This window comes from Lissotriton vulgaris, chromosome 1_1 (assembly GCF_964263255.1).
Source record: "Lissotriton vulgaris chromosome 1_1, aLisVul1.2, whole genome shotgun sequence".
NCBI lineage: Eukaryota > Metazoa > Chordata > Amphibia > Caudata > Salamandridae > Lissotriton > Lissotriton vulgaris.
This window is the reverse complement of record NC_141685.1, coordinates 1,825,111,131-1,825,129,457: the sequence shown is the minus strand read 5'-3', so window position 1 is coordinate 1,825,129,457 and position 18,327 is coordinate 1,825,111,131. Positions and strand designations below refer to the sequence as shown.

The following is an 18,327-nucleotide window of genomic DNA, read 5'->3' as shown; positions in this document are numbered from 1 at the left end:
TTTAAATGTAAATACTTTTCTCCATGCACTTTACTGCCCACCTAATGAAATGTTTTGCTACAGAATTTTTAACTTTTTTAAAAGTTTTTTAGATATTTATTAATAATGCACGGGGAATTGCTGGGGATTGCTAGACTAATGATTGTATGTGCCACATCGCTTTTTCTAGACTGTATGGTTCTACTTTGTTGTTACTTTTATGTGATGTATACTGTGTGTTTTATTTTATGTGGCCCTCACCGAGAGCCAAAACATAATAAACTTTGACTCTGTTGTTCTGTAAACTGCTGCATGTGTTGATCAGTAGCTATATGAGTAACTATATGGGTTATTGATTGGTTGCCCAAGTATTTGTATGGGAGACTGAGTATGTGTGTGAGTGGCTGGGAGGTGTGTGACTCTGTGCATAGATGTGTGAACAGCTGATTCACTAGATGTATGGGTTCAAAGTTGCATGTGGAAACAGCTTTATGGGTGGTTGACTGTGTGCATGAGTGTATTGGTGAGTGAATGGATATCTCAGTGCTACATGTCAAAGTAAGTACATATGTAAAACACAGTACATGTGAGAGTTGACATATATAAATAACTGTATAAGAGCTAGTGAATGTGTCAGTGGTTGCATGGATCATTGACAACTTGTATCAGTGATTGTATAAGAGAGAAAATATGTGTTAGTATATGTTTGAATAAGTAAAGTTTGTATAACTGTATAGTTGAGGAAATGGAGGTGTGATTGATTGTTTGCATGACTGACTAGTTGTGTGAGTAACTCCATGAATGAGTGACAGTCTGTGAGTGTCTGTTTACACTGATTGTATCTAAGGTTATATTAGAGTCTGAAGAGGTTCATCGTATTATCACATGAATGATATCATCAGTGATGTCATTTGATATGTCATCAGTGATGTCATCAGTGATGTCATTTGAGATGTCATCAGTAATGTCATCAGTGATGTCACTGACCAGGTCATGAATGATGTAATATGTGACATCATCAGCAGTGGATTGCGGGTGCGCGATATATAGTTAGCGCATCTAACTATATATGGAATTTCAATGGTTTTATGCGAGTAAAATAAGGTTTTGTAAATGCAAATTCCTAACTATATATGTTCTATAACCAATGGTTTTTTCATTGAATATATATATATATATATATATATATATATATATATATATATATATATATATATATATATATATATATATATATATATATATATATATATATATATATATATATATATATCTATCTATCTCTGAGGAAATAAAAAAAGCCATATACCTCCAGCCTCGAGTACATTAACGAAAAAAATATTTTCGCATCCAGGTCTAATGGACTTGTTTCACCTTCAATCCTGAGATTAAAAACAAACTCCCTACTACTCTACTAGTTTCTCCTTATTTTGCTAAAGAACAAACTATCACTGACCCCACATGGAAGCAATGGGTTTTAGCTGTTCCCAGTCTTTTTATTTTTAAAGAACAAGTTACTTACCTTCGATAACTATATATCTGTAAGAAACTTAGGTTAGTTATAGATTCCTTACCACCCACCCCATCCTCCCCGTCCTGCGAACTGACTTCTAGGGTTAAGGATTTCCTTTCAGGGCCCTAGTTCACTGAAAGTAACAGTTAACAGTTAGTTATAGATTCCTTACCTTAGAATAGATACCCCAGCAATACCAACCCCAGAGGTGGGTCTGTGAACCAAGTTTACACCAGATAGCCCTGGAGAACAGAACAGCCAAAGAAGCTGTCGCTCCGGACTTGGCTGTCCAGGCAGTAGTGTCTACTGAACATGTGCAGCGATGCCCAAGTAGCTGCCTGACAGAAGGCATTGAGGGGGGACTCCACGTCTCAAAGCAGTGGTAGCTGCTGTCGCCCTGGTGGAATGGGCGCATAGCCCCACTAGAGGCTCCTTCTTTGCAAAGGAATAGCAAGCCTTGATGCACAAAATGACCCATCTAGAGATGGTGCACAGCCCAACCTTTTTTGGTGCCCACGTAGTTATCCACCCGGAATTGCTATGTGCAATCCAAATAAAATGAAAGCACACGTTTTGGATCCAGACGGTGGAGCCTCTCTTCCACTTTGGAAGGATGCGGAAAGAAGCTGGGCAAAGTGATGGTCTGTTCAATATGGAAAGGAGTAACTACTTTGGGAAGGAAGGATAGACGAGTTCTAAGGACAACCTTGTCCGGGTGGACAGTCAGAAAAGGAGGCTTTGAAGAAAGAGCTTCGAACTCATTCACCCTGCGTGCAGAGATGATGGCCACCAGAAAGGCCGTTTTTTAAAGTCAGAAGCCTGAGAGGACAGTATGAATTGGCTCAATCGGAGCACACATAAGATACGTAAGAACCAAGTTCAAGTCCCACTGGGGCATTGTGAAGGGAACAGGAGGAAAAAGATGAGCAATGCCCTTAAGGAAACAATTTACAACAGGGGTCTTGAAAAGATGAGGCTGATCAGGAAGCCTAAAAATGGCTGAAATGGCCAAGCTATAGCCCTTTATGGTGCCCAGAGCAGAGCCCTGCTGGGCCAAAGAAAGAAGAACCTCAGAAAGAGGGGCAGAAAGGGGATCCACAGCCTTTGCTGCGCATTGTGCCACAAATGTTTTCCATATACCTGCGTATACCGTCTTAGTTAGGGACCCCTGGCTGCTAAGATAACATCATAGACTTCGGGAGGCAGGTCAAACAACGTCAACTGCCGCCGCTCAATCGCCAAGCAAGGAGGTGGAGGGTGGACAGGTTCGGGTGGAGGACGGTCTCCTCCTGCTGCGACAGAAGATCCTACAGAAGAGGCAGTCTGATCGGAGGATCGATGGCCATGTGTAGCACTCAGGATACCAGACTCTTCGTGCCCAATCCGGAGCCACAAGAATGACTTGGGCCCGGTCGCGCTTTATCTTCTTCAGCACTCTGGGAAGAAGTGGTATAGGCGGAAAGGCTTATAGAAGACCGCAACTCCACTCGCAAAGAAAAGCATAGCAGAGCGAGTGCCGTCTTGGAAATTCCAATGAGCAGAATTTCTGAAATTGCGTGTTCTCTTTGGTGGCGAATAGATCTAACCAAGGCTCTCCCCACTGTTGAACGAGTCCTTGCACCATCTCCGAGTAAAGACGCCATTCGTGATCCATCACGCACCTGCGGCGGAGTTTGTCCGCCCTGGCGTTCAGGGAACCTGCCAGGTGTTGAACTACCAGGGATATGCCCTGATGTCCCAACCATGTCCAGAGGCGGAGGGCCTCTTGACTAAGGGTCCACAACCCCACCTCGCCTTGTTAATTGCAGTACCACATGGCGATGGTGTTGTCCGTGAACACCTGCATTACTCTTCCCCGGACAGAGGGAAGGAATGTTTTGAGTGCAGAAATCAATCGCCGAAGCTCCAGAAAGTTGATGTGGAGGCCGGACTCCACCAGAGGCCTCTGATGTCCACCTCCCCCATGTAGCCCCCCCATCCCAGAAGTGATGCATTGGTCACCACTGTTAATTCTGGTTGGGGAAGGGAGAGGGATCGGCTGTTGACCCAATCTCGGTTCGTAAGCCACCACTGCAATTGATGTGCAGTGCCCTCCGAGATCTGGACGCAATCGGACAGGTTCACCTGACGTTGGGCCCACTGGAACTTCAGGTCCCACTGCAGAGCCCACATATGCCATCTGGCATGGTCCACCAGCAGGATGCAGGAGGCCATCAGACCCAGTAGCCGGAGGGTCATCCTGACCGAAACCCGGGATAGAGGCTGAAAGATTGGAATTATAGCTCGAATATCCTGGACTTGCAGTTTGGGAAAATGGACCCGAAACTGCGTCGAGTCCAGAACCGCTCTAATGAAGAGGAGCTTCAGAGAGGGAGTCAGGTGTGACTTCGGCAGGTTGATAGGGAACCCCAGCAAATGCAATGGGGTCGGCTGTAGTATGGTGGTGGGAGACGAGAGCCTGGGGCAAGCCTGCCTTCAACAGCCAGTCGTCGAGATGGGTGAAGACTGGAACCCCTGATCTGCATAGATGAGCTGCGACCACCGCCATCACTTTCGTGAACACCCGATGGGTGCTGGTCAAAAGGGAGCACGGTAAATTGAAAGTGCTCGTGGCCCACCGTGAACTGTAGGTAATGCCGGTGGGCCAGCAGGGCGGGGATGTGAAAGTAAGCGTCATGCAAGTTCAACGCTACCATCCAGTCTCCAGGGCCTGAGCAAGCGTCAACATTTTGAACTTTTCCTTCTGGAGAAGCGGTTGACGTCCCCGAGATCCAAGATAGGACGCAGGCCTTTGTCTTTCTTGTGTACCAGAAAGTAGTGGGAATTGCAACCAGGACCTACTTCTGGGACAGGAACTCGCTTGATGGCACTCTTGGCTAAGAGTGCCGAAACGTCTTGTTGGAGAAGAGCCAGATGATCCTCTACCACGTGATGTAATGAGGTGACATGGATGGAGGGGTAGTCTCGAAGGGGAGGGAGTAGACCCTTTGGACTATTTACAAAACCCACCTGTCCGACATGATAGTGCACCAGCGGGGTAGGTGATGGCGAATCCTGCTTCCCACTGGCGATTGGTGGCCCTGAAAGGTCAGACTAGGAGGGTTTGGAGGCTGCGATAGAGGGGGCTGTGGTGAACTGGCCAGACAGCCTCCAGAACCACGGTGGTGGTTCCAATGTCCCCGGACCCGCAGGGGTGAACAGTTTGCGCCGGCCTGTTGCTCTGGGCAGGACGTGGCGGGAACCCCTTCCGTAGCCACGAAAGGGGCGAAAAACAGACTGCACAGGGCGGGTGGTGAGGAGGCCCAAGGACCTGGCCGTAGCCCGAGAGTCCTTAAAGCGGTCTATTGTGTTCTCTGCCTTGTTGCCGAAAAGGCGACCGCCATCAAAGGGCATGTCCATAAGAGTGGATTGGACATACCTTAAAAAATCAGTTGACCTCAACGAGGCGTAGCGTCGAAGGGCTACCCACGTGGAAATCATCTTGCCTAGTGAGTCGGCGGTATCCAGCCCACAGCGGATGGTAAACTTTGCTGCATCTCTCCCCTCATCAACTGCACGGCCTGGGCCTCATCCGGGCACTGAGGAAGCACTTGCGCCACCGTATCTCACACAGAGTGGGAATAATGGCCCAACAGACATGCAGTAATTACCGACTGCAGTCCCAAGCTGGAGGAAGAAAACTTCTTCCCAAGGTAGTCCAGATTTTTGGATTCCCTATCAGGTGGTGCGTTAGGGAGTGGGCTTTGGAGGTAGAAGCTTGGACCACCAAGCTATCAGGAGAGGGGTGTTGGGAGAGGAAAGATGGGTCACCTGGAACAGGGCGGTGGTGTCGGGCAATCATCCTATCCACAGGAGCCACTCAGTAGGGCCTGGATCAGGTGCCCAAAAGGATGTCAGTGAGGGCTTCATTAAACAGTAGCAGGGGCTCCGAAGTGATTGCACCCAGTTGAAGTGCCTCTGTCAGGTGGTTAGTTCTGACTGCCACCATAGGTAGGGCGAGGTGGAGAACCTTGGCCGCCCTACACAACACCAGGGCTTAAGATGATCCCTACTCCGTAGCCACAGAGGCAATATGCCAAGGTCTGGTGAGGTATCCAGACTATTGGCTTCCCCAAGTTCCTCTGTCCAGTCAAGTTCATAGCCTAACTAGTCTGTTAGAGGGTTTACAGACCCCTCCCAGTGCCCCCTCGCCTTCTTCTGGCTGCCAGTCTGGCCTAAAAGAGCCAGGGTAGAACAAGGGCAGAAAAGTGCCGGTTGACGCTGGTCCGACTCCGCCAGGGTTGACGAAGGCTGGGAACACAGCCGACGCCGGCTGCGGATTTGGTGATTTGGGAGGAGGAGGTGTCACAAGGTCAACCGGAACCAATCCGGGTCCAAGGGGACCCTGCGGCGCTGGTGCCGAAGCCGCCGCCATCGGAGGCCCAGGGCCACCAGCTAAGTCTGCAGGGTCCGAAGGCGCGCTGGCGGAGTCGGGCTGCCCAAAGATGGCATGCATCGCTTCGTAAAATTGACAAAGCAGGTCAGGTGTCGCTCCGGGTCCCGGGTTAGGGAGGGAAAACCGGAGTCGACTCTTCAGGCTCCGCACGCGGAGCTGTGTGAGAGGCACCACCCACATCCCTCGTAGAGTCTGCCGACGAACGGGGGAGAAGTCGAAGAGCGATGATGCTTCTTCGACTCCTTGTGCTTCGTCTTACCTGACCCAGAGTGCGAAGACTTGGAAGAAGAGTGATGATGATGTTGGCTCCGTGACTGGTCCCTCGACCTCCCACGCGACCGGGACCTCGAACGGTGCGGAGCCGACTGCCGGGCCTCGAGAAGCTTTCGGGACCCCTCCCGCAAAGACTTTGGGTTCATGGTCCAGCAGTTGGAGGACGACTTGGGTTTGTGGTCGCCTCCAGGCAAAACAGGCACACGCGGTGCGGATCTGTCACCAACATCAGTCGGCTACAGGGACTGCAAGGGCATCCCTGATGTGCACCAGGAGTCAAAGGCTTGAAAACAGTGTTGGCAAAAGTTGGCAAAAAAGTCAGTCAAAAAGTGACTGTAGGTACTGCTGACGAAAAACTTTCCCGATTCAGTCTGATGCCTGGGGGTAATTCTAAGGTAAGGAATATATAGCTAACTGTTTCTTTCAGATTCTCTTTTTATTGAGCATACAACAGATTGTAAATTATTCATTACACCAAAGAAGCCTCCTATCCATACAGGTTTAGCAATAGCCCAGTTTACATTTTCCATTATTAACCGCAAGTTGCCCCCTTAGCCTCATTCTCCTGATCATCGATAGTAGCTACTCTGGAGGAGACTCTGCTTAATAGGGTGGAGGGGGCAATGCACAGTTTACCCCTGTAAGCATTCCATTTCCCCAGATCTGCTCCCATTTCTTGGGGCAGCCCCTGCCTTCGTAGACGACTTTTTCAGCAACCATGCACCAGTCCACATCTTTCTCCCATTCCCCAAGGGTTGGTGCTATTTGTGCCTCCCAACGTCGAGCACAGTTTCATTATCGTCATCCCCCTAAGTCACCCAGATTTGTTCATTCAGGCTCAGAATAGTTGCCTCCTATATATATTATGGAAACACCACTTTGGTGCGGGTAGTAGGTTCACCCCACATACCTCCTGCATAGTGCGCATAACCGCCGCCCAATAAAGCCTCACCACTGGACATTCTCATAGTATGTGATAAAAGGTACCTTCCTGTCCGCATAATCTGTGACAGCTGGAATCCAGTTCTTTGCCCATTTTGACTAACATACTACTGGAGAGGTAGGATCTACTTGGAGCTGGATTAACCTGAGTTTTGACGATATAGCCACTTTGTTCGATGAAGCGAGGGCCTCCTGCCGTTCTTCGTCCCCCAATTCCCAGGGGAGTTGTTGATTAGTTTTTGATAGGTTGGGGAGATCGCTTGGCGATCCATAAGGACAGTTAGTAGTCTGTCTTCTAGTGGGGATGATTCCGGAAAGCTGCTTCCCTGTGGAATAGCAGTCATTAAGGCACATCTTATTTGTAAATACCGCAATGTTTAGCTGGTGGACAGATTGTATTCCTGCTGCAGGTCCACGAATGGGACACTCTCTCACCTAGACCCTAGATCCCCCACTCTTGAGACTCCTATGAGGTCCCATTTCTCGAAGCCTGGGCACCCACTTAACTGACCGAGCCTTTCTGCATCCCAAAGTGGTGTAGCCTGGGCCCCTATAATGACATCCCAACTTCCTGTGTACTAAGTGCCAGAGCTTGACAGTGTGTTCAGTTGGACCAGTAAGATGGCAGTGCTTGGGTTTATCTATAGTGCCTGTGCGTATACCCTGGAACCCAGGTGGAGGCTACCCATTCGGTAGGCTGCTTCCTAATGTGCCCGGTGCACCCCTTGGTTGACGACTGCTAGTGGGGTTGCCCAGTAATATGTCTTGATATCTGGAAATGCGGTTCTGCTGTCACACCACCTTCTTACCAGCTTCAGCGTAGCGACTCGTGGTGGCTTCCCATCCCAGGGCAGGGTTCTTACCTTGCTGTCTATGGCCCGGAAATAGGATTCCTGAATAGTATACAGTGCTTCTTTTAAGGCGTATAGAAATCGCAGGATCACCATCCTCTTAAATAAGGTCGCTCATCTCAGTAAGGAGACTGGCAAGGATCTCCAGTGCCTGACTTCTCCCTGCAGTTGCGTCAAGGGAGTCTGAAGGTTATCCAACACATCACCAACTTCCACCTACTAGATGATTTCCAATCTGGTTTCAGGCCAGGGCACAGCACGGAAACCACCATTCTCCACATCGTGGATGATGCCCTCCAAGCCCTTGATCAAGGCAAAACCGGTCTCCTAATCCTCCTAGATCTATCCTCAGCATTTGACACAGTCAACCATGAAAACCTACTTGAACGCCTCAAACTCAGTATGGGATTGGATGGCTCTGTTCTTGAATGGTTTAGGTGCTTCCTCCACAACCGCTCTCAGAGATTCCTAACTAACGGCAATCTGTCTGCTGGCTCTACGGTCACGGTTGGAATCCCCCAAGGATCCACCCTGTCCCCTACCTTCTTCAATCTTTACCTCGAGCCACTTGCCGAAGTACTACACACCGCAAATATCTCCTACAACATGTATGCTGACGACACCCAGATCTACATTAAAATCTCCTCTCTCAAGGATAATCTTTCCCTGAATGAAGCACAGAAATGGACTGTCCAATGGCTCTCCTCCAATGAACTCAAACTCAACGCAAAGAAGACAGAATTTCTACTAATTTCCCCTCCTAAAACCAATCCTGAGACTCCGTTATGGACAGCCTTAAACTGTCCTCCGACCATCGTGGACTCTGCCAGATCCCTCGGAATAATCCTGGACTGTAACTTGACCATGCGGGACCACATCACCGAGATGGCCAAATCACCCAGATTACACCTGAACTACCCAAGGAAACTCAAACCATTCCTTGATACTCCCGACCAAAAAATGGCATTCCAGTCACTTGTCATCTCTAGACTTGAATATGGCTGCTCTACCCTCTCCGGTCTACCCAAGATCTCCCTTGCACCTATAAAAGCCTGCCTCAACGCAAACGCTAGACTACTAACAGGCTCAAGGAAATTCGACCACATCTCACCACATCTGAAAGCTCTGAACTGGCTTCCGCTACAGACCAGAAACCAACTCAAAATGGCATGTATCACGCACAAAGCACTATACTCAAACACCCCTGCATATCTTGCCCAGAAACTTGTGGTATCCGGAGGAATCAGAAACTCCCGGACCGCCAGAGACCTCTTGATTCAACCTGCACGTTTTCGTAATAGGAAAACTTAGAATTGGGCCTTCTCCGGGGCTGCACTAAGAATATGGTACTCACTCCAGCCCGCCATTAGAAGAATCCCTTCTGTAGCTTGATTCAAAAAAGACGCCAAAACCTTCCTAATGGGTAAATTCCTCGCCTAAAACTCTGCCTTCCAATCATCCAGTGGCCTTGCTCCACTTCCGTCTAATACATTCCCCTCGTATATTGTTACTGTAAAATGTAATTACTTATCCTTTTACCACCCTTTGTATCCAGCAACCCCACCCCCCACCCCCGTCCCAAGTTTTTGTCTACTATAGCGGATTCCTGTAAGGCACTCGGATATCCTAAACGGTCAAGTTCGCACTCTATAAAAACTCTAAAATAAATAAAAATGTGTATAGAAAAAAAATCAGAGTCAGATGTTACAAAAATGCTGAGGCAACGGAAACTTTCCGTCACCACTGCTGCCTCGCACTGTGCTAGCCTAATCGGGGTTGGGCCGTGTAATATGTATATTGTGGACTTGGACCGGTTTGTAGTGTAAGCAGAGTACTTGCTGAAGTTAGTAAAAATACTTAGGATTCTGGCAATGAGCAATGTATAATAATATATTGTTAGTATATAGGGATATATCTTCCCATCATTCGGCCCAGGCTGTTCACAGTCGTGATCACAATCTAATCGTGATCAAGGCTGGGAAAAACCAAAATGGCGATTCCTTGGAACAGCAAATAAACGCATTAAAAGCCTTCCTGAGGACCGGTCTTTTTCTGAAGTGACAAGATTGCGGAATTTGAAGGCACTGAAGGTGGGAGTGCCCATTACCGAGCACCACCGGTGTTCAGGAGCCCGCCAGCGGACGTGGAATATATACATTTTCATGCATGCAAACACATTAGTTAAGGCATAATAATAATAATAATAAAGAGCTTATAAAGCGCACAGTAACGCCATCCCGGCGTGTCCCCGCGCTGAGAAAGCTACTAACAACCACCATTACAGAGCCCCTAGCCCTACAAAGTATAGAGTAGAGTTTTGAGCCTAGCCCTAAACACCGTTTCACTACTCTCCAATCTCAGGGCAGGAGGAAGTTTGTTCCAGTGCTGAGCATCTTGGAGCGAAAAAGATCGTCCGCCCATTCTGGCCTTCCTTACCCTTGGGACTGTCAACAGCCCGGTGCCCTCCGACCGGAGGGCCCTTGGCGGTTCGTAGCGGCTGACTAAGTCCCTAAGATAGGCGGGCGACCTGCCCCAGACGATACGGTGACAGAAGAGGAGGCATTTGAACAGCATGCGTTTCTTCACTGGCAACCAGTGAAGCGCATCCAATGCCTGCTGAGAATTAGCTCTCCTAGGTCTCCTTAACACCAGTCTGGCGGCGGAATTCTGGATGACTTGCAGGCGGCCAAGGCTGCCCTCGTTGGACCCAAGGAACAGAATGTTTCCATAGTACAACCGAGAGGTCACCAACGCCTGCGTCAGTGTCCTTCTGGCCTCTAGAGGTAGCAGGTCTAAAGTTTTGTTTAGGGTCTTCAGTACCCCAAAACACTTGCCCACAAGACGCCTTATATGGCCTTCACAGGAGAGGGTGGGGTTAATCCATACTCCCAGATTCTTAGCCTCCTCACAAGGTGTGGGAGTAGGGCCAAGGCACGAAGGCCACCACTCGGCTGACAAGCTTTTACTCTTTGCCCCCACTACCAAAACCTCTGTCTTGGAGCCGTTGAGCTTTAGGCAGTGGGAGTCCATCCACTCAGCTAGCGCCTGCATACAGGACTTAAAGTTGGTGGAGGCATTGGTGGTGTTCTGCGATAGAGAGATCAGCAGCTGGGTGTCGTCGGCATAAGATACCAATTCCACCCCGAAAGCCTGTACCACCTTCGCCAGGGAGGCCATGTACAGATTAAAAGGAGTTGGGCTCAAAGCTGAGCCCTGAGGCACTCCCTGGTCTAGTGGCATCTCTACCGAACGACATGCCCCTTGTTGTACCTGGAAGCATCTTCCTGTGAGAAACGACTGCAGCCAGTACAGCGCGGGACCAGCGACCCCAGCCTCACTAAGACACTGTAGCAGGATGGAATGAGCTACAGTGTCAAAAGCTGCGCTGAGGTCGAGCATGATCAGGGCCATTGTGTGTCCTGCATCCGCTCCTGCTCTTAAAGTCTCAGTGGCACGTAGGAGAGCTGTCTCCGTCGAGAAGCCTGCTCTAAATCCTGATTGGGAGGGATGAAATAGGTTCCCTCTCTCCAGGTGCTCAGTGAGCTGAGCATTGACCACCTTCTCAGCCACTTTCGCCACATACGGCAGTAATGAAATGGGTCTGAGGTTTTCCAACACCTCTATGCTTACATTTGATTTTTTCTTTATTGGGAGTACTATAGCCTGGAACTCGTTGAGTGGAGAAAGAGGTCTGTAAGACATGTCTTATGTGTGGTTCCAGTCCAGCAAGACCCTCCGCAATGACCCAAGGAGGGGCCGGGTCATTGGGGGAACCAGACTTCACGCTCCGACAGATCTTTATTAGCCTATCAGCGGAAGGGACCTTGAAGGTTTGCAAAGAAGAGTCAAGAGCCATAGGCGGACCAACGGCTCTAAAGTCTATGCCCCTTCCCGGCTGTTGAGAGAAGGAGGTATAAATTGCTTTGACTTTGTTTGAAAAAAAGTTAGCGACTCTGTTGCATCCCTCCATGGTGGCACTTACAGGGGTATTTGAGCTGGAAACCAGCGATATTTCCTTGTAAATAATATCCGAGGCCTCATTCATAAGGTGGCTGAATAAAACTCAAGGAACTTAAAGAGCAAAAGGACGACTGGAAGCAGCATTGATAAATTTAGTTTTTGCCAACTCAGACACAATTCCCTCTTCATCTGTAGACTTCTGAAGAAGGCTACCCAGAGCTCCTTCTATAGAGACAGATCTAATGAGTAATCGGCACACATTTACTGCATAGGGGCATCACTATTACTTGATATGGGGACTGCAAGACATCATGTGAGGACTTGTCCACCATTATTACAGAGATCATAACAGTTACTCTGATCTATATAAGTATGAATGTGTTTGCAAGAAAAAGGCCAAAGTAACAAGGACTTCTTGAATATCCTGGCTTTGCAAACAGTTCGTAGTATTTTGATAAACTCTGTTCAAGTATAATTTATATTTTATTTTTTCTAGTGGTACTATTAAATACATTCCAGAAAAACTATTAATCTGTGGTCTTCTTAAAAGGTAATCCTCTTCCCATGTTAGTGTTTGTTATTTTTTTTAACACACACACACACCCACACACACACACACACACACACACACACACACACACACACACCCACACACACACACACACACACACACACACACACACACACACACACACACCTACAGAACTGTTTCTTGCAAAGGTTACAAGGATGCAGGAACACTTTACCCAAATCCAAAAATGCACTTACTTTGTTCGTCCAAATTTAACAGAAGAACACATACTGCTGCGATTACAAAATGGACTACATTTTACCATGGTTTTAACGTTATAGGCTTACAAATCTGCATATAGTAGAAATCCTTTATTAAATCTTAATCCTCCCTTCAGTTTTCCTCACAAGATGAAGTTCACCAATTAGGAATTTGAAAAAGGGAGAGTTGGCATTGTGACTAAGACCCAAGCGTTTATAATGCGTGTCGCACACAGAGGAAAAACTTTGTATAGATTATTAGATTGCTGGATGCGAATCTGGAAAAAGCCATATGCAGGCTCAGAACTCATAAACTGATCTTAACTTCCATTTGGTCCCGATATCTTAGAAGTCCGTGTTTAAACTTGTGTATACTTCTCAGTTGCACTTTAGGTAGATAGTACCTCTGTTATGAGTCATTACTGCTAAATCGTAAGGTTAAGTTTAATCCAAAACCTCATATACAACTGGTAGAAGTGTTCTGAACTTCTTACTCGCCATTAGTTTCTTGAAACTGATTTTTATTTGCACCCCTTGTTTGAGCATGTTGTTATATTTCTTCTTTATTAAGCCGATTACAATGGTCAAAGAAAAGACACAGAAAGAAGAAGAAGAAATTACCTTGAGCGGGTCATATCCCATAGCAACCAATCATTTCCGGCGACTGCTCCCACTTTTAATGTGTTTCTTAGACACCAGTCAGCAGACATAAGAGGCATTTGTTCAGACTCCAATGACAATATAGCTTGATGCGTAATAACATCGTAAAATCGAATTGTCCCGTTCTTCTCTGCCACCATCAACTGTTGAAGAAAAAAAAAATTGTTAAATGCAGTAACTTTAGACTGAATAGAAATTAACAGAAGCAGGTTATTCTGCTTAATGCTTGCTTAGCATGACCGCTAAAAATACTCTTAAGAGAAGGTGATACCACATTTATGTTGGGGACTTCAAACTGGCCTTCCACATGTGCTTCCAGACATATGGCTTGATTAATTTCCAATGCGACAACACAATCATGATTAGACAAAAGTTATTACGCATTTCTCCTTCTTTAACTAGTAGAAACAGTAATATCAGAAAATAAAACCAATATTTTGCACTATAAAAAAAGGGAAAAAGCATCCACGGGCCAGGGGCTAAGAGGCTAGCAGAGTCCCATATGAAATATCATGGTACTTAATCATCTTTCATTTTTAGGTATGGCCAAAGGGTGCTTCATTAGTTCAAGCTAAATCAGTTTAATTCACTTCCACAGTTCTTTGAAGTAGGAGCAGACGTTGCTCCTTTAAGAGTGCAGGTTATAAATTTGAGGAAATAAGGGAGGATGAATGGAATGGAATGGAATGGTATGGCCTCAATGTGACCGGAGTGATGGTTATAAAGAGCTGCATGAGTGATACAGTGACCAATGCACATGTAGAGGAGTGCGAGTGCAGCAAAGCTGTGCTGTGCAGCACCGAGCTGTGTGAACGTTTAAGCAAGCTTTCTTTGTGTGTCCTAGAGAGACAGCTGCAAGTGCTGAAGTAAGTGCCTAACAGTGGCGTGCATGGGCCGAAGAGTGCTGTGTTATAGATAAAAACTGCCTGACTAGCACGATCATAAGGGCTAATTAGATATTTGTGGATGCTAAAAGGGAGCTCAGAGTGCTGAAAGGAGATATGGGGAATAAACACCAAAGAGCAGCTCGTAAGGGCAACATCCAGAGATAAGGGAAATGGCATACACAAATAGAGTCCAAAAATAAGAAATGGAGGGAAATAAAATGCTTCTATTAAACAACTAGAGTTATAAGAGTTAACAATTCATCACACAATTTGTGTGAATGTCCAAAAAAGATGGTTCCTTAACCTCTGGACTAGTGTTTCTACAGCCACCTCTTGGGCTATTTTTTTTATTTTTTTTTAAAAACCTTTATTATATCGTTCAGCAAAAAATTACAGCAGTAGCCCTACAACCACAGGGGCCGGTCACCACATGTAGGCAATACGTATCAGAAGTTCCAATAACACAGCTATTCAGCCGGCAACCCTGAGGTCCGGCAGCGGTAAAGGATATACGGTGCATTGAGACTAGTACAGATCGAAGGATATTCATAAAGTTTTCATTTTACATTTACCCCCCCAAGACAAGATAAAGAAGAAGATACAGAATATACGGAGCCACACATTCGAAGGTATGAGAAAGGCAGGCAGGTGTAAGAAGGTAGTCGCGGACCAAGTTTTTTTTAAATGTATTTTTATAAAACACTTTAAGGCTGATGAGACAATCCACAGTAGTAAAAAACGAATGCATGTCATGTATTTATGAATATCCAGTATCACAATCAGCATATCAAGCAGTACAAGTAGGTGCAAAGTAGGATTGAGCAATAGAACATTGTGGATGATACAGTAGTAACATTTTCTGTAAAGGCAACACATATGGAAAGAAAATGCAACATAGTACGAAAGGTAAAAGTAAGATAAAAGAGACAGACATCATAATTACTAAATTGCAAGACCAACATAGCAACTCAGCAGGAGCGATGGCAAGCATTACCGTTGACAACAACCACCCTATAGCTGAATCAGATGATATCCTGTGCCAACCGGCTAGGATCTGAACGATGTGCAGGAGCCTACACAGGTAGGTGATGACGTAAAGGTCCAAGGAATGAGCCGAGCATTGTACTAAAATCCAGTAAGCACAAGTAAGTGTCCCCCGTGCCAGGAGTGTCGAAGGGACCCCGACCCTCCAAAACCCGGCCCCAACATCCAAGGGGCGGAAGTTTGCCTCAGTAGAATCATCGCCAGAACGGGTGTAAGGAGGGGGTATCCCATGGTCTAACCCACCCCAGAGGTCTGTAGGGCGGGAAGAGGCTGAGAGTTGTTCAGAATATTCCACACTGTTCACATTGCAATATGCTACACTCCTGAGCCATGCCGCGACCGTGGGAGCGTGTCGCGATCACCAAAGCAGCGCAATATCTCTCTTGGCTAGCAGGAAGCAAATGGACGCCAACTTGCGAGTTTTGCGGGGGAAATTGGACACGTAACCCAGCAGCGCAATTTCAGGCAGGACAGACAGTGACATATCCAGTATATCACCCAGAGTGTTGTGTACCTCAACCCAGTAGGTGTGCAACTTCGGGCAGGTCCAGGAAAGATGAGCAAAGTCGGCTTGAGGGGAATTACATTTGGGGCAGGTGTGGGGTCTGGTAGGGTCAATTCTGTGTGCTAACGCTGGCGTGTGGTACAGCCTTCGAAGGAATTTAAAGTGTACGAGTGTGTGCCTGCTGTTCATGGAGACCTCTCTGGTCATGGCACAACACGCTTCCCATTGGTCGTCTGTGATCTGTGTGCCTAAATCCCGTTCCCATGTGGCGCGAACCGTCTCATCAGACGATGAGAGTGAGGACAAGCATAGCTTGTAGAGTTTGGACACCACGTGAGCTCCCGATGTGTTCTGTATGATGGCCGTAAGTGCCGGAGTATCGTCGGGTGGTAGCGGGAAAGTGGGATATGTAGCACGCATCAGCGCCCGCACTCTCGTGAGTACAAATGTATCCATAAAAGTGCAACCAGCGAAGCGGGGTCTTCAGTTATAATAAAAGCGTGGCCGTTGGGGAACAGATCGCCGATCGTATGCAGTTGGAATTTTGAGAGGGACCGGCGGATCACCATTTCGCCCGTTATAGGGACCCAGTGGGAGTTGGGTAGTGGGAGGGCGGGAGAGTAAAAGTGTCAATGTGTAGCAAGCGTCTAAGTTTGTCCCAAGCCCAAGTTGTCGTGGTGAGTGGGAGTATGTCATGTGGTTCTCGGGGGAGGCCTTTGGGAAGAATCACGTCAAGAGACACAGGGAGCGCCGCGTTCGCTTCGGGTTTCAAATGTGGAATCCTGGCATCCGGATGATACCAAGGGTGGGCATACGAGCACTGGGCGACCAGGTAGTAAAGGTAAAAATCCGGGACCCCAAAGCCGCCTTAATCGTAAGGTAGGGTCAGCGTGTGCCAGGCCAGTCGTGGACGTTTCCCCCCCACACCAATCTCAACAGAGCGGTGCGCAGTTGTGTAAAAAAAACCTTGGTGAGAGGGATCGGTATGTTGTTGAAGAGGTACAAAAAACGGGGCAGAACCACCATCTTGACAATGGCAATGCGCCCAGCCATAGATAAAGGGAGGCGGAGCCACCTGTCGGTGTTATCTTCTAGAAAATCAAGAGCCGGGCCGTAGTTCAGGCGAATAATGGACACTGTGTCGAGATGAACATGGATCCCCAGGTACTTAACAGAGTCCTCACACCACTCCAACGGGAGGGAGCAAAGCCACCGTGCAGTGGCGGGGGTGAGTGGAAACAGTTGCGACTTATGCCAATTCACCTTAAGGCCCGAGTACTCGCCAAATCGGGTAATTTCAGTCAGCAGGGGTTGTAGATTGGTCTCCGGAGTGCGGACGTATAAAACCATGCAGTCCGCATAGAGTGAGACCAGGAAAGGCCCAGTGCGGAATTGGAGCCCTCTGTGCAGATGTTTCTACTGGAAGTGACGAACCAGGGGGTCCATTGCCAAAATAAAAAGTAAGCGGGATAAGGGGCACCCTTGCCGGGTACCTCTGGAAAGAGTGAATCTTTCAGTGATTGTGCCATTTAGGCGGATGCGAGCCGTGGGAGCTGTATATAGCAACTCCACAGTCGCGACAAACATTGCGGGCATGCCCATCCACCGCATCACGTCCAAAAAAAAGGGCCACTCCAGAGTGTCAAAAGCTTTTTCGGTGTCCAAAAAGACCGCGGCAGCCGGGGTGGAGGGATCTATTCTGTGGAGAACCGAAAAAAGTGTGCGAAGGTTCAGCGACGTTGACCTCTGAGGTACAAAGCCAGACTGTACCGGTGAAATAATGGTGTTGACCAGCAGCGCAAGCCGCATTGCCAGAACCTTGGCCAGAATCTTATAGTCCAGGTTTAGAAGTGACAGTGGGCGATAGGAACTGCAGACCGTGGGGTCGCGTCCAGGTTTGGGTAGCAAAACTATGACCGCTTCACGGAGCGTCGGTGGAAGAATACCAGACTCCAGGGCCTCGGCGTACACTTCGACAAGTATTGGCACCAATTCCTCTTTATAATTCTGGTAAAAATCGGCCGTAAAGCCATCCAGGCCGGGCGCCGAAGACCCTTTTAGGGAGTCAATTGCCTCAGCAATCAATTCCGGGGTGATGGGATGGGCTAAATAGTCCTGCATATATTTCTCCAAGAACACCATGGCAATTTCGTTGATGTACGGACCCGGATCCCGACACTCATCCGGAAGGGCAGACGTGTAGAGATGCCAGTAGTAGGTCAAAAAAGTGTTGCAAATATCGGGGGTGGAAAAGTGATGTTTGCCCTGTGCATCCGCTACCTCCGTGATGTATGCGGCCTGCCGAGGTGGACGCAGCAGCTGGGCCAGCAGCCTGCCCGGCCTATCACCCTCCCCGTACCGTTGTGCCGTATGGTACTTGACCAAAAATCTCAGTTCTTTGTCTGCCGCGTCCCTGAACTCCAGCAGAAGCTCAAGGCGACGCGCTTCATGGATCGGGGAAGGGTCAGTAGTGAGTACAGATTCGACAGCCAACAAGTCAGTCTCTA

The 18,327-nt window shown here is 47.8% G+C and overlaps 1 protein-coding gene across 2 annotated transcripts in view; it reads right to left on the bottom strand.

The window, feature by feature from the left end:
* Window positions 1–18,327, bottom strand: part of NUP37 (nucleoporin 37) — a 137,247-nt gene that overhangs the window by 60,033 nt on the left and 58,887 nt on the right. For both annotated transcript variants that reach the window (XM_086919237.1, XM_086919240.1), the window contains exon 7: window positions 13,346–13,527. In XM_086919237.1, coding sequence (XP_086775363.1) covers window positions 13,346–13,527 — 182 coding nt within the window. The remainder of the gene's footprint in view (window positions 1–13,345; window positions 13,528–18,327) is intronic.